Raw genomic sequence first — 13,144 nt, 5'->3', positions numbered from 1 at the left:
ATGCAATCGATTCCCCAAACATCAAAGACCTCGACTTCAAGCATCACATTTAACGACATTTCATCCTTCCTCGTAAGATTCCCCACTCTTTGGCAATGATCACACCTTAAAATGAACTGATGTGCATCCTTAAACAGAGTAGGCCAGAAAAAACCTGCTTGCAGAATACGAGCTGCTGTCTTTTCACCACCATAATGTCCACCATAAATTATGGAATGGAAGTCTCATAATATCCCCTCTGTCTCATAGAATGGGATACATCTCCTGATGATCTGGTCAGCTCATTGTCTAAACAAATATGGTTCATCCCACATGTACCACTTTACCTCATGCAGAAACTTCTTCTTTTGAGCTGCATTCATATTAGGAGGCATTATATTGCTGACAAGATAGTTCACAATATCTGCGAACCATGGCTCTTCCTCCTGAATTACGAATAACTGCTCATCCGGAAAAGATTCATTGATCAATGTCTTATCATGTGAAGTAGAATCAGGATTCTCCAATCTAGAGAGATGGTCAGCTACTTGATTCTCAGTACCTTTTCGATCCTTGATCTCTAACTCAAATTCCTGTAGCAAGAGCACCCAACGAATAAGTCTAGGCTTCGAATCCTTCTTTGAGACCAAATAGCGAATAGTAACATGATCAGTGAATACTGTCACCATTGTCCCAAGCAGATAAGATTGAAATTTTTCGAAACCAAAGACTATAGCCAAGAGCTCCTTCTCACTAGTGGTGTAGTTCATTTGAGCTCTGTTTAGAGTCTAACTAGCATAGTAGACCACATGAAAAAGATTATTCTTGCGCTGCCCAAGAACTACTCCCACCGCATAATCACTCGCATCACACATCATCTCAAAAGGCTTTGTCCAATCAGGTGCCGTAATAACTGGTGCAGTTACCAAACTCTTCTTGAGAGTCTCGAATGCTGCCAAACATTCATCATCAAATTTGAAAGGCACATATTTCTCGAGCAAGTTACACAATGGCTTAGATATCTTCGAGAAGTCCTTGATGAAACGCCTATAAAAACCCGCATGACCAAGAAAACTACGGATTACTTTCACAGAAATAGGTAGTGAAAGATTTTCAATGACTCCCACCTTGGCTTTGTCCACCTCCAGACCCTTGCTAGAGACCTTATGCCCAAGAATAATGCTTTCACGCACCATAAAGTGACATTTTTCCCAATTGAGCACCAAATTAGTTTCCACACACCTTTTGAGCACCGAACGAAGATTATTCAAACATTCATCATACGAATGTCCAAAGACGGAGAAGTCATCCATGAACACTTCGATATTGTTTCCAATCATATCAGAGAATATAGCCATCATACATCTCTGAAAAGTGACCGGTGCACCACATAAGCCAAACGATACTCTACGAAAAGCAAACGTGCCGAATGGACAAGTGAAGGTAGTATTTTCTTGATCTTCTGGTGCAATACAAATCTGATTATACCCCGAGTTGCCATCCAGAAGACAATAATACTCATGACCAGCCAACCTGTCAAGCATCTGATCAATAAATGGAAGAGGGAAGTGATCCTTTCTCGTGGCTTTGTTCAACTTTCTATAATCCATGCATACCCTCCATCCTGTGACTGTTCGAGTGGGGATGAGCTCATTCTTCTCATTTGCTACCACAATAATACCCCATTTCTTAGGTACACATTGCACGGGGCTCACCCAAGAACTGTCAGAATTAGGATATATGATTCCTGCATCCAGCCACTTCAGAATTTCTTTCTTCACAACTTCTTTCATGATAGGATTAAGTCATCGATGTTGCTCAACAGTCGGCTTACTACCTTCCTCTAGCAGAATTTTATGCATGCAGTATGAAGGGCTGATCCCCTTGATATCTGCTATAGTCCATCCGATAGCCGATTTGAATTCTCTCAAGATCCTCAAGAGCTTGTCCTCCTCACTACCTGAAAGGTCAGATGCAATAATAACAGATAAAGTAGATGCATCACCTAAAAAGGCATACCTCAAGTGTTCAGGTAATGGTTTAAGCTCCAAAGTAGGTGCTTCCTCAATAGATGGTTTGAGCTTTACTTCAGCATTCTTGAGGTCAGAAGTACCAAGAGATTCAAATGACATGTCTAGCTTTCACCTTCAAGGAGAAGCATATAGATATTGTAGTTGCTCATTTCCATCCTCATCGTCACTGTCAAACTCCCCCAGTAAGGCCTTTTCTAAGATATCAGACATTAGCATATGATCAAGTTCTGAAGTGATCACGGAATCAATCAAATCCACCTTTAAGCACTCCTCGTCTTCTGTAGAGAATTTCATTGCTTTGAATACATTGAATATCACATCCTGGTCATGCACCCTCATAGTAAGTTCACCTTTCTGCACATCTATCAAGGTACGGCCTGTAGCCAAGAGGTCTTCCCAAGATTATGGGAATCTTATTATCTTCCTCGAAGTCCAAAATGACAAAGTCTGCAGGGAAGAAGAGCTTATCCACCTTTACTAACACGTCTTCCACTATGCCTCGTGGGTATGTAATAGAACGATCAGCCAATTGTAAAGACATGTAGGCGGGCTTTGGATCAGGCAAATTCAACTTTTTGAAGATAGACAATGGCATCATATTGATGCTTGCTCCCAAATCGCACAAGCATTTATCGAAAGATAACTTGCCAATGGTGCAAGGAATGGTGAAGCTACCTGGATCTTTGAGCTTTGGAGGTAGTTTTTGTTACAACACAACACTGCACTCTTCCGTTAAAGCAACGGTCTCAAGGTCATCCAGTTTCACCTTCCTTGAAAGAATACTCTTCATGAATTTTGCATAACTAGGCATTTGCTCCAGAGCCTCAGCGAAAGGTATGTTGATATGAAGTTTCTTGAACACCTCCAGAAACTTACCGAACTGCTTATCCAGCTTTTGTTGTTGTAATCTCTTAGGGAAAGGTGGCGGAGGATAGAGCTGTTTCTCCCCTGTATTACCCTCAGGCAGAGTTTGTTCAACAGTAGTCTTTCTTGGTTCCGCCGCTTTCTCCTTTTGCTTCTCTTCTTCAACAACAACTTCAGCTTCTCCGTCTTTCACTTTTTCAGCATCAGCAACTTTTCCAGACCTTAAGGTAATAGCATTGACTTGCTCTTTAGCTTCCCTCATGCCTGCCACTTCAGTATCGCTGGGAAGTGTGCCAAGTTGACGATTGAGCACTGCATTGGCTATTTAACTGATTTGATTTTCCAAGGTCTTGATAGAAACAGCCTGACTTTTGCACAACAGCTTGAGCTCCTCGAAATCAGCACTAGAAGGTGGAGCAACACCTCTTTGTTGAGGATATGATTGCCTTTGAGAATAATGTTGTGGTTGCTGGAATCCAGGTGAATTAAACTGTTTACTCATGCCTTGCTGATATGGTTGCTGAATAGCATTCTGAATATTGTTCCAGCTAAAATTGGGATGATTTCTGTTGTTAGGATGATAGGTAGCTGGCACAGGCTGCTGCGGTCGCTGATAATTGTTCACATACTGAACAGATTCATTCACAAGAGAACACTGATCCGTAGCATGAGAACCTGCACAAAGCTCATATACCATAGCTATCTGATTGACTCCATAGGTGGCTAAAGAATTGACCTTCAAAGACAACACTTGGAGCTGCGCTGCAATAGCTATAGCTGCATCAACTTCTAGAATACCTGCTACCTTCCCATACATCATCCTTTGAGTTGGGTTTTGATGCTCATTTGCAGCCATAGTTTCAATAAGATTATAAGCCTCAGTATAGCTTTTGGCCCACAAGGCGCCTCCAGCTGCTGCATCGAGCATTGGCCGAGATTGGGCCCCCAAACCATTATAGAAACCAGTGATCACCATCCAGTCAGGCATACCATGATGTGGACACTTTCTCAACATCTCCTTGTAGCGCTCCCAAGCTTCGCATATAGATTCAGTTGGTTGCTGCGCAAACTGAGTAAGAGCATTCCTCATAGCTGCAGTCTTCGCCATTGGATAGAACTTCACTAGAAACTTCTGCGCAAGATCTTGCCAGGTAGTGATGGACCCAGCTGGTTCAGAATGTAACCAGTTCTTAGCTTTATCCCTCAGAGAGAATGGAAAAAGCCTCAGCTTGATAGCCTCATCAGTCACACCATTATATTTGAAAGTACTACAGATCTCGACAAAATTCCTGATGTGCATGTTGGGGTCTTCAGTCGCAGCACCTCCGAAAGAAACAGAATTCTGCACCATCTGAATAGTGCCCGACTTGATTTCAAAAGTGTTAGCCTGAATAGTCGGATGAAGGATGCTTGACTGAATGTCATCAATTTTAGGCCGAGAAAAGTCCATAAGAGCTGGATCTGCCGGAACTATACGATCACCCATGATTATTGGTTCTTTCTGCTCACTCTCTTTATCCGAATCTTCAAAATCTATCTTCTCTGGAATATCAAGAACTGAGTTTGTCTCCTCAGCCGTATCTAAAGTCCTCTTGCAAGTATGAGAACGTGTTTGCATAAACGCTCGCTAAAGTACCTGAAACACAACCAGAAATAATAAGTAACACGTCTTAATCAATGAGTTCTAATGACCACTGATGGTAAGTACATAAACTAAACAAATATGCTGAGTCCCCAGCAGCGGCACCAAAAACTTGTTAGGCACAAAACACGCGCTAATAATTCACGCAAGTATACGCGTTCGCAAGTAATATAGTATAATTTCTAGTTCGTTCCCACAGAGACTCAGACTAATTATATTCAATTAACACTTACTCACCAATGTATGATTACTTCTCAATGTCAAGACAATAACACGTAGATTTGATTAACTAATTATTAACTATAATTAACTACGAGAATTAAACACTTAATTGATACTTGAATTAACAATATTAAACACACATGAGATCATAACTTTATTATTACTTCCTTCAATAGTTATTGTTATTACCCTTAGCATGTAACGATGATGATATTAATCGAACAACACGAAACTGATAAAAGCCAACTTTCGTTGTACTAATACCATTCTACCAAACATCCACAATTAAGATAGAAATTGAATAGGCATCAATTATGTTGAGACCCTATATGTCTATAGAATTTGACAACATAACGATTTAAGCACAAGTTATTCCTTTTGATTACACAGGGCAAGTAAAACGGTTAGAGTTACCCACTAATCATGCATACACATACATGAACCTATGCGAGCATGGCAAGTTCTAAACCTCAAGATCCACTGTCGCTTCACAAGAGATTAACACCCTATCTTATATGTTCGCGACGCACATAAGACGAATAAGCGCAACCTATACTAGATATCATACAATCATCACACACTAAGATATTAAACAACTAACTAAAGAATTCCATAGTAAATCCGTTACGACCCCGATCACGATTAGCCCATGATAGAACTCATCGTCACCATGGGTTCATACGAAAACATGATAATAACACACAAGATAAACTAATAAAAATACTTATTAAAACCAGAGTACGTCACAAGAGTAATAAGGTTCAAAGTAAAGAAAACTAGCATCCACTGATACAACGAATAAAAGAATCACAAGAAAACATATGCTTCCTCTTCTTCGTTGCGATGTGCTAAAACGGTCTTCTTCCTTCTCTCCTTGCTCCTTGGTTGATACCACGATTCATCTGTGAAACATCTCTGAAAACTACTTATATAGAAGCCCCACAAGACCCAGCCATCTCAGAAGTCAGAAGTCCAACAGAATCAGGAGTCTAAAAATCAGTATTTTAATTCAGCAATCCTGAGCGGGCGCCCAGCTTCCTGAGCGGCCGCCCAGTCAGGCTGAGCGGGCGCCCAGCACCTTACTGGAATAAACTTTATTCTGCTCCCGCTTTCTGCTGCGTTCTGCTCCTAACTTCCCACTTGCAATGTCAAGCACTCCCCTAGGCTTATTCCTAATAAAATCTCCCCACAAACGCAAGTTATACCCTGAAATGCACAAACACTAGAAAAACGCATCAAATACACAAAATACTTGATTTCAAGACATCAATTCAAGCCATTATAAGACGTTCTAAGTGGTATAAAATGCCACTTATCACTGCCACCTAGAATTGATAAAGTAGAATGCCCTTAGATCGGTAAAGTATATTGTGGATTTTATATTGTAGAACTGCTTTTTAGTTACTTGCTGAGTTTTATACTCATATGTTTTGTTTAATCTAACCATGGCAGTTAAGCAAGAAGATGGCCAGACTTAGGCACACTGCTCGTAAGAGCGTACCTGGTGGTCACTATCGTGTTGAGGGCTTCCGGTTGCCAGAGCAGGTAGTAAAGTTTTTGAGTGAGCAAGCGCTTAGCCAAAGAGTTGTAAAGATACAGTGGGTTATCTGTCGATTCCAAGTCGGGATCGACTATGTATATTTGGTTTTATTTTGAGGTTGTAAGCTATATTTTATGATTGGTAGTTGTAATCTTGTCTCATACTTTATCTTGTTTGATCCTGTAAGTAGCTAATCGGGGTTTATGCTTATTTAAATTAGTAGTTTAAAGGTGTGTGGTTACTCATTTTCTAACCCCGAAATTGAGGGCGTCACATGAACTATCATCTCTCCGAAATTGTTTGGTAGAGACCATTTCGAGGGACCCCTCTGTTTAATGAAAGTTCTTCCTTATTTTTTTAAAAAAAAACTTTCTTCCTTTCTTTTACATATCACATGCATGGTTCTAAAAATCGGAGATTTGTCCGATAAATCGGCCGACAAATCGTTAATCGGAGAGCTGACGATCTTATAACAGAAAATCGCCGGAAAAAACGTATTCCGGGGAAATGGGTCAAAATCGTTGAAAATCGGTCAATTTCGGAAAAATCGGAGAAGATTAGAAAAGAAATAGTGAATCGCAGTGAGTTAGAACAAGAGAGAAAAGAAATTAGGAAGAAGAAATTGACATGAACCGGCTAACAGCCACGAAGACGATGAGGAAATGTCTGACGAGCAAGAAGAAGATGACTCAAGAATAAACTTATTATTGTTTAATAAAAGTGACACGGTTAACAATAAAGTATAGTGATTTTTGTAAATCAGTAGTACAACAGTAATAGTACTAATACATTATATTTAGTACATGATGTTGTTTCAATTTATATACCAGAGAAATGTCATGGGCCATAAGCATCTACCAAGTGGCCCAATTAATTTCACTAATTTTGTAATTTTTAATATGTGTCGGTGTCATATATTTAATATATATATATATATATAATTATTAAAAATATATCCGATTTTAATCCGATTTAATATTCCGATAAATCCCCGATTTCCGATAAATCGGAAATCGGTACCTCAACCGATCTATTCCGATTTCCGATTTTTATAACACTGATCACATGGTAATATCATTAAGGAACTTAATCAGGCTTAATCTGAAACGCAGAGCATTTGCGCAAATCATTAACGACAAAATTAACACCAGACCACATGCATAAATTGCAATAATCAGGATCCCAATTTTAGACACCATATGAATCCAATTACACTCCAGCATGGAGGACCTAAACCAACGAATTTGTATTAATTCTAATAGAAACTATAAGTGATTATATCTTACGAGCAAATTCATTTAGAAAACAAGAGTCATTAACCAATACTTGCCTTCAGAATTTAGCAAGCAATGGCCATAAATTTTCAACACATGAATCAAAACATATAAACACAATAACCGGATAAATTCTGCTACCAGCCAAGACTCGACACAGGCAGCGATAGAAAATCGCCAAATTTATTGTACTAAACACCCCTACAAGTTTTATAAATCACTCCGACCTGTGATTACCAACAACAGACTCAATATATGCGAATTATCATAAACACGAACTGGATATTCATTTAAATGCACTACTAGGGAAGAACTACACATCCATGGGGAAAAAAACCATGATTAACCCTGTTAGTATTAAAGAACAAAAAGAGGTCCTTACATATGGTTCGTCTCGCTTCTCTGCATCCTGTCAACAATTGCATAATCTGAAGCACCAGAAACTAATAAAAGCTTTAAATCACTATATATAATCTCATCTCCATTTGGGTTGAGATTCCATGATCAAAACCGCTACTAAAAATATATATATATCGAAAAGTAGTTGAGAATTCGAAAATAGTACTTGAAGTACTTAAGAATCGACTTGCATGAATGCAGGATCATTTTAATTTCTGCAGCTGATCTTTTAAGTGGGGTGTCAGGTCAAAATTCCCTTATTTTTCTTAAAGAACTTGAAAAAAAATAATTTACTTTTAGAATTATGGCCACCAATATTTAACAATGCATTTCAGCATTTACCATCTGGATGTCAATAAGATTCTGCAATCCTGTTAAAAGATTTTCTTTTTCTAAAAAGAAATTAGACTAAATAAAAATAAAATAGTCTTTTTTTTTAGAAAAATCAAATTTACAAATTTATATCGAGAAAGATACACATCCCATTTGATAATATGGTCAAATTTTTGGACGTGTTGGCTAATCACACTTGCCTAATTAGTTTTGGCCACCCCACCAGCTTCACAATGTCATCAAACCAGAGATGTGTTAGGCCACGTCGTGGCATGACACATGGTGTTGGCACCGCACTTGACACTCTCCATTCGAGTTAATCTAAAACACCGGCTTTTGTTAAGCCTGCAAGATACACATTGCCAAGAAAAAAAGAGATGGGGTCTTAGTGGTCCGTATGCAGAACTTGAAGAAGAAGGTTGTTGAGCATGTGACTTGCCGGTCCACAGCAACATTCAGCATTTCATGTATGATGGCTCTATTACTTAATTTTCTGTAATTATTATGGAGTAGAAACAAGGCAAACAGGATTCTTCTCGGTACAAAGTTACACACACAATTCTATATTTCACTAACTTGTCTCTGCTACATTCTTCTATTCTACATTGTTGCCCTAATGTCAAAAAAGCAGAGCAATTATCATACCAAATAAATAAGCATAAGTGCAGTTTATTTCTCTACTCTCTAACTTTACCAGCAATTTACAGCCATTATCATATGCAACATAAATTAATTCCAGATACACCAGCTGAGAATCATATTTCTTAAAGTAAGGTTCCTGTTAGATAATTTGTACGAGTAAATTATTACTGCCAACCAATATCAGAAAGTTGAAAATCTGCATTTATGTAAAAACACTATGAGCTAGAAGGATGCATGGTTGATGGTTGAATGCCTGCTGATGAACACAGATAACATAGAACATTTAAATGAAAAATCTGAATTATCTAATCACTCAAATAAATATACAGTATCAAGAAGTATAAAAAAATGTAGTAAGATTAATAACAATAGAAATACATTTCTGATGTCTGACTATAATTTTCACAAAGCATTTTCTCATGAAAAAGAGAGAGAGCTTTGTTTCCAGTGCACACGACACACGATAAACAAACAAACAAACAAACACCCTTGAAGTCTGCATGAACTGGAATTCTATACAAGCATTATACTCTAAATTTTAAAGAACATAATTGTTCACACCAAATAAGAATGTCATACTGAATTTGTATTTGGTTATAAAATTATAAAGCAAATGATCTTGAAGATTGTCAAGTCATGATCTTAACTCTGCACTTTCATAACATCTAGCTGACACCTGCAGTCTTAAGTTTTTGAGTGCTGAGAGACATGAGAAATTAGTTCCTGTCATAGTGAAAAGCAATGTCAATTCATGTAATTCCGCTCAAGCAAAACAGGTGCTATTACTACATTTTGAGACCAAAATGCTAAATTACTATCATCGAATTTTGAGAATGAAATACAAGTGACAGTCATATATACCTCAGAATGCCGCAAGTGCTCGTGATTTACACGAGAAGCCTTCACTATGGTCTCCCACTTAGGAGCTGATTTAGAAGTCTTCCGATGCTGCTTCCGACTTTGGCCTTGTGAGAAAGGATTCCGCAATGAAACTGAAGGCACGGTACGCCAAAGCCAAGATTCTGAAGGTGATTTAGGTAATGGAGGGGGTTTATGAGATTTTAAAGGGTCTACATTTGACTTACCTTGATTATTCACCTTTTCAGTTTCTTCATTCTTATGTGGATCATCATTCAACGTCAAGCATTGTGCTGATCTAGGCTCCTGCTCAATATTTTGTTCATGTTTCACCCTACCATTGCTAGTTGCTTGAATTTTTAGATTAGATAAATCAGGATAAGAAGGTTTATCTGCACTCAGTGAGGCAACTGTTATGGGCTTCCCTATTTTCTCTTGAGTAAAAGGTTTGGGGGTAGAAAATCCTTCCACCTGTCTGCTCTCCTCCAAGTTCTTCTTGGAAACTTTATCGATTCTCTCAACTTTTGACGACACTATTTCCAAATTTGGGACTTCTCCATTATATAGAGGATCTATATGCAGTGTTTTCTCAGCTAAAGCAGGGAATGGATCTAACCCTTGTTTATATATCTGATGGACTAAAACATCCCGGTTATCAGATTCTCTGCCAGTGGGACCAAATTTATTAGCCTCGTTATCCTTTACTATTTTAGGAATTCCAAGAAATCTGGCTCCATCATAAAAGGGAGACTGAGGCTTTTCATTCCGGAATGGAGATACACCGCCACTTCTGGACAGTCTGTGAGGGAACAAACCTTTTGTCTTGTACAACTCAGTGCTGTGATTGGACTGCTTGGATACGCCATTCAGCTTATTAATAACTGGTTCCTGTGATTGTACTCTACTTTGAATATTTTTTTGCATATTTTTCCAATATACATCATTCCAATCTTGCTGCAAAATGTACAGGATCATTACTTTCAATGCAATTAAAACATAAAACATACGTATGTGAGAAATGATTGTTACACTTACCTTTTCGTAATGAGTCTGAGGTAAAGGCCCGCTATGAGCAGTTCTGGCCATTCTTCTAAGCTCAGGAACAGATGGGATGGGACTTTGGGCTCTGGATTTCATCCCTGGCACTGGGTCTAGAAGGGACAATGAATTCTTCACACATAATCTAGGCAACAATCCACAAGCTTTAATAGATTTTCTACCACGGTCAATGAAGTTATCATTCTCATCTTCACTAGCAACACTCCCTTTATACCGACTTTGATTTATTGCAGTGTTAGATCCATATTTTTCAAGCATTGGCCTTAATTCCCCACTAAGAACCTTTTTGGCATGTCTAGGCAGTTCACTTGCCATAGTTTGCTTCTTACTTCCCTTTTTTACGGCCATTGCCCGTGCTGCAGGTAAGAAGCGAGTCATCATGATTTCTCGAGTATGTGGATCAGCAGAGAAACTGCTCGTTGATCTTACATATGGACCATCATAGCCACTCAAACCACTGACACTGCAGTTCCAAGAAATTGATTCTAATTCTAATAATGTGTCAAGTGCATCAGAATAATCTTCATCATCACTTGGTGAGCCAGCTGATTTTTTACACATATCTAAATAATTCACATCTTCATTTATGTGAGATGCTGGCCTACAAACATTCTTATCTTGAAACTGCTCACCTGAAATACGTTTTTTGTTGTCAAAGGTCCTTCCCGGAGGAAACACTGGACTAACAGAACGTTCTGGTGGAGACACAGACTGGCCTGTGCTTCCATTTTTAGGTCTTCCGGGGACTTTTTCCCAAATAAAAGGAACGGCGGCTGGTTTAGCCACCTCAGTCAACTCCAAATCTGATTTCTGAGAAGGAAGAGATAGGTTCCTAACACGTTGAGGTGCTTCTTTTGTTTTCCTATTCACTCTCACTGAAAGCAGCGGTGCATCAAAATCAATTTTATTTCCGTCCATCAGGTCCTATGTTTTGCTCGATCTGCTCTCAGTAATCAAAGTTTTCAGAGCTACAAAATCAAAGAGTTGAAAGTGATGCGCACATAGAATCCAGATAACTAAACTTAAGATCAAAAATTTAATCTTGCAGAGTCTTCACAAGAGTCAAAATCATATAAGACTAAATTTTGTTGGTATTTTAATTATGATAAGTAAATATTTTGAGTGTCCTAGAAGGTTTCGCAAATTCCACCAAGATGCTACAGCAATGCGGATACATTCACACTAATAAAGCCAAAGTGTAAATGTTTGTGTATAAATTTTCATATTTATTGACAAAAAAACCACCATAAAGCCTAATAAGAATGAAATTCTAAGCAGAAAACAAACTTCACACTCCACCTAAAGTATATACTATGATCTCAAACCATTATATGTGAAATAAACAGTAATTTTAACAAAAAAGTGACTTAAAGAATCCATTCAATTCCAATTTAAACTGATGTCCACAAAGATGTAGAGATTAATTAATAACACTCAAATGAGCTTCAGAGAATCTCCATAAATAAATATCAAATAAAACTTAATTCTTTCTTGAACAACAAATGTGACTACTTTTTCTATCAAAGGCAGCAAGAAATCAGGAAAAACAAGAACCCCCTTCAAGAATAGAACAACAATCAATATGCATACACTACATACATGTAAAATCAAAATCCCAGATTTCAAGAAAAGCAAACAAGAAAGAAGAAGTGAGTGAGTTTGAGGAGAAATAGTTTTACCTGGAGAGTGTTGGTGGGTTATTTGAGAGATGAATGATGATCAAGTTTGAGGAGAGTGTGTTTAAGAAAAAGGGAGAGAGAGAGAGAAAGACTTTTAGGTTTAGTGGAAGAGGGAGTGGGGTTTAATGTTTGGTGAAGTTCTTGATTTCATTCATTTGTGTATATTTGGCGCAGAGAAACAGTTCCAACAAGAGTGAGAGACAGACAGTTTAATATTTGTTTGTAGGGACAGTTTTGGAGACAAAACGCCCATATTCCCCGCCTAATTTAACCATCTCTCTCTTTCTCATTTCCTCAATTTGTGTCATCTTTTCTGCTCTCCCCTCAAGTTATGGATCATTTTTCTGTTTTAATTTTATGTTAAACAATTAGAATCCCCAATTTTTTTTTTTGAAAAGTTTTCCTACGTGCTTAAGTGTCAAGTGTGTAACCCGTAATTTTTCTGATAATAATATAGAATTCCGTCCAACCCCAAATTAAAATCCATCGCACATTATTTGATAAAAATTTGGGAAATATTTTTGAAATTTTTAACATTACTCTTTCTATATTATTTAATAAATATTAATTATCAAATATGAGATAGGATTCCAGAATATATATTTATTACTTTTAAATAT

At 37.9% G+C, this 13,144-nt stretch overlaps 1 protein-coding gene and 1 non-coding gene across 2 annotated transcripts; one reads left to right on the top strand and one right to left on the bottom strand.

Annotated features, from left to right (window-relative positions):
* Positions 1-3,862: 3,862 nt before the first annotated feature.
* LOC141675776 (small nucleolar RNA R71) lies at positions 3,863-3,969 on the top strand. The gene has a single exon (XR_012556411.1). It is a non-coding gene; the product is annotated as a small nucleolar RNA R71 (small nucleolar RNA).
* Positions 3,970-9,243: 5,274 nt separating this feature from the next.
* Positions 9,244-12,771, bottom strand: LOC141675282 (uncharacterized). The gene is made up of 4 exons (XM_074481997.1): positions 12,525-12,771; positions 10,822-11,813; positions 9,790-10,740; positions 9,244-9,651 (listed from the first exon to the last, which is right to left on the bottom strand). The coding sequence occupies exons 2-4, from the start codon at positions 11,761-11,763 to the stop codon at positions 9,613-9,615; spliced, it is 1,932 nt and encodes a 643-aa protein (XP_074338098.1). The 5' UTR covers positions 11,764-11,813; positions 12,525-12,771; the 3' UTR covers positions 9,244-9,612.
* Positions 12,772-13,144: the final 373 nt, after the last annotated feature.

This window comes from Apium graveolens, chromosome 7 (genome assembly GCF_009905375.1).
Source record: "Apium graveolens cultivar Ventura chromosome 7, ASM990537v1, whole genome shotgun sequence".
Taxonomy (NCBI): Eukaryota; Viridiplantae; Streptophyta; class Magnoliopsida; order Apiales; family Apiaceae; genus Apium; species Apium graveolens.
The sequence above is the reverse complement of the archived record's forward strand: the minus strand, read 5'-3'. Positions and strand labels throughout refer to the sequence as shown.

What these genes read in the sequence shown, in the direction of transcription:
- LOC141675282 (XM_074481997.1), bottom strand. Translation starts at nt 11,763, where the DNA reads ATGGACGGAAATAAAATTGATTTTGATGCACCGCTGCTTTCAGTGAGA. An exon ending in CTCAGACTCATTACGAAAAG is followed by an intron (nt 10,741 to 10,821) that starts GTAAGTGTAACA and finishes TACATTTTGCAG; the next exon opens with CAAGATTGGAATGATGTATA. An exon ending in AGCACTTGCGGCATTCTGAG is followed by an intron (nt 9,652 to 9,789) that starts GTATATATGACT and finishes TCACTATGACAG; the next exon opens with GAACTAATTTCTCATGTCTC.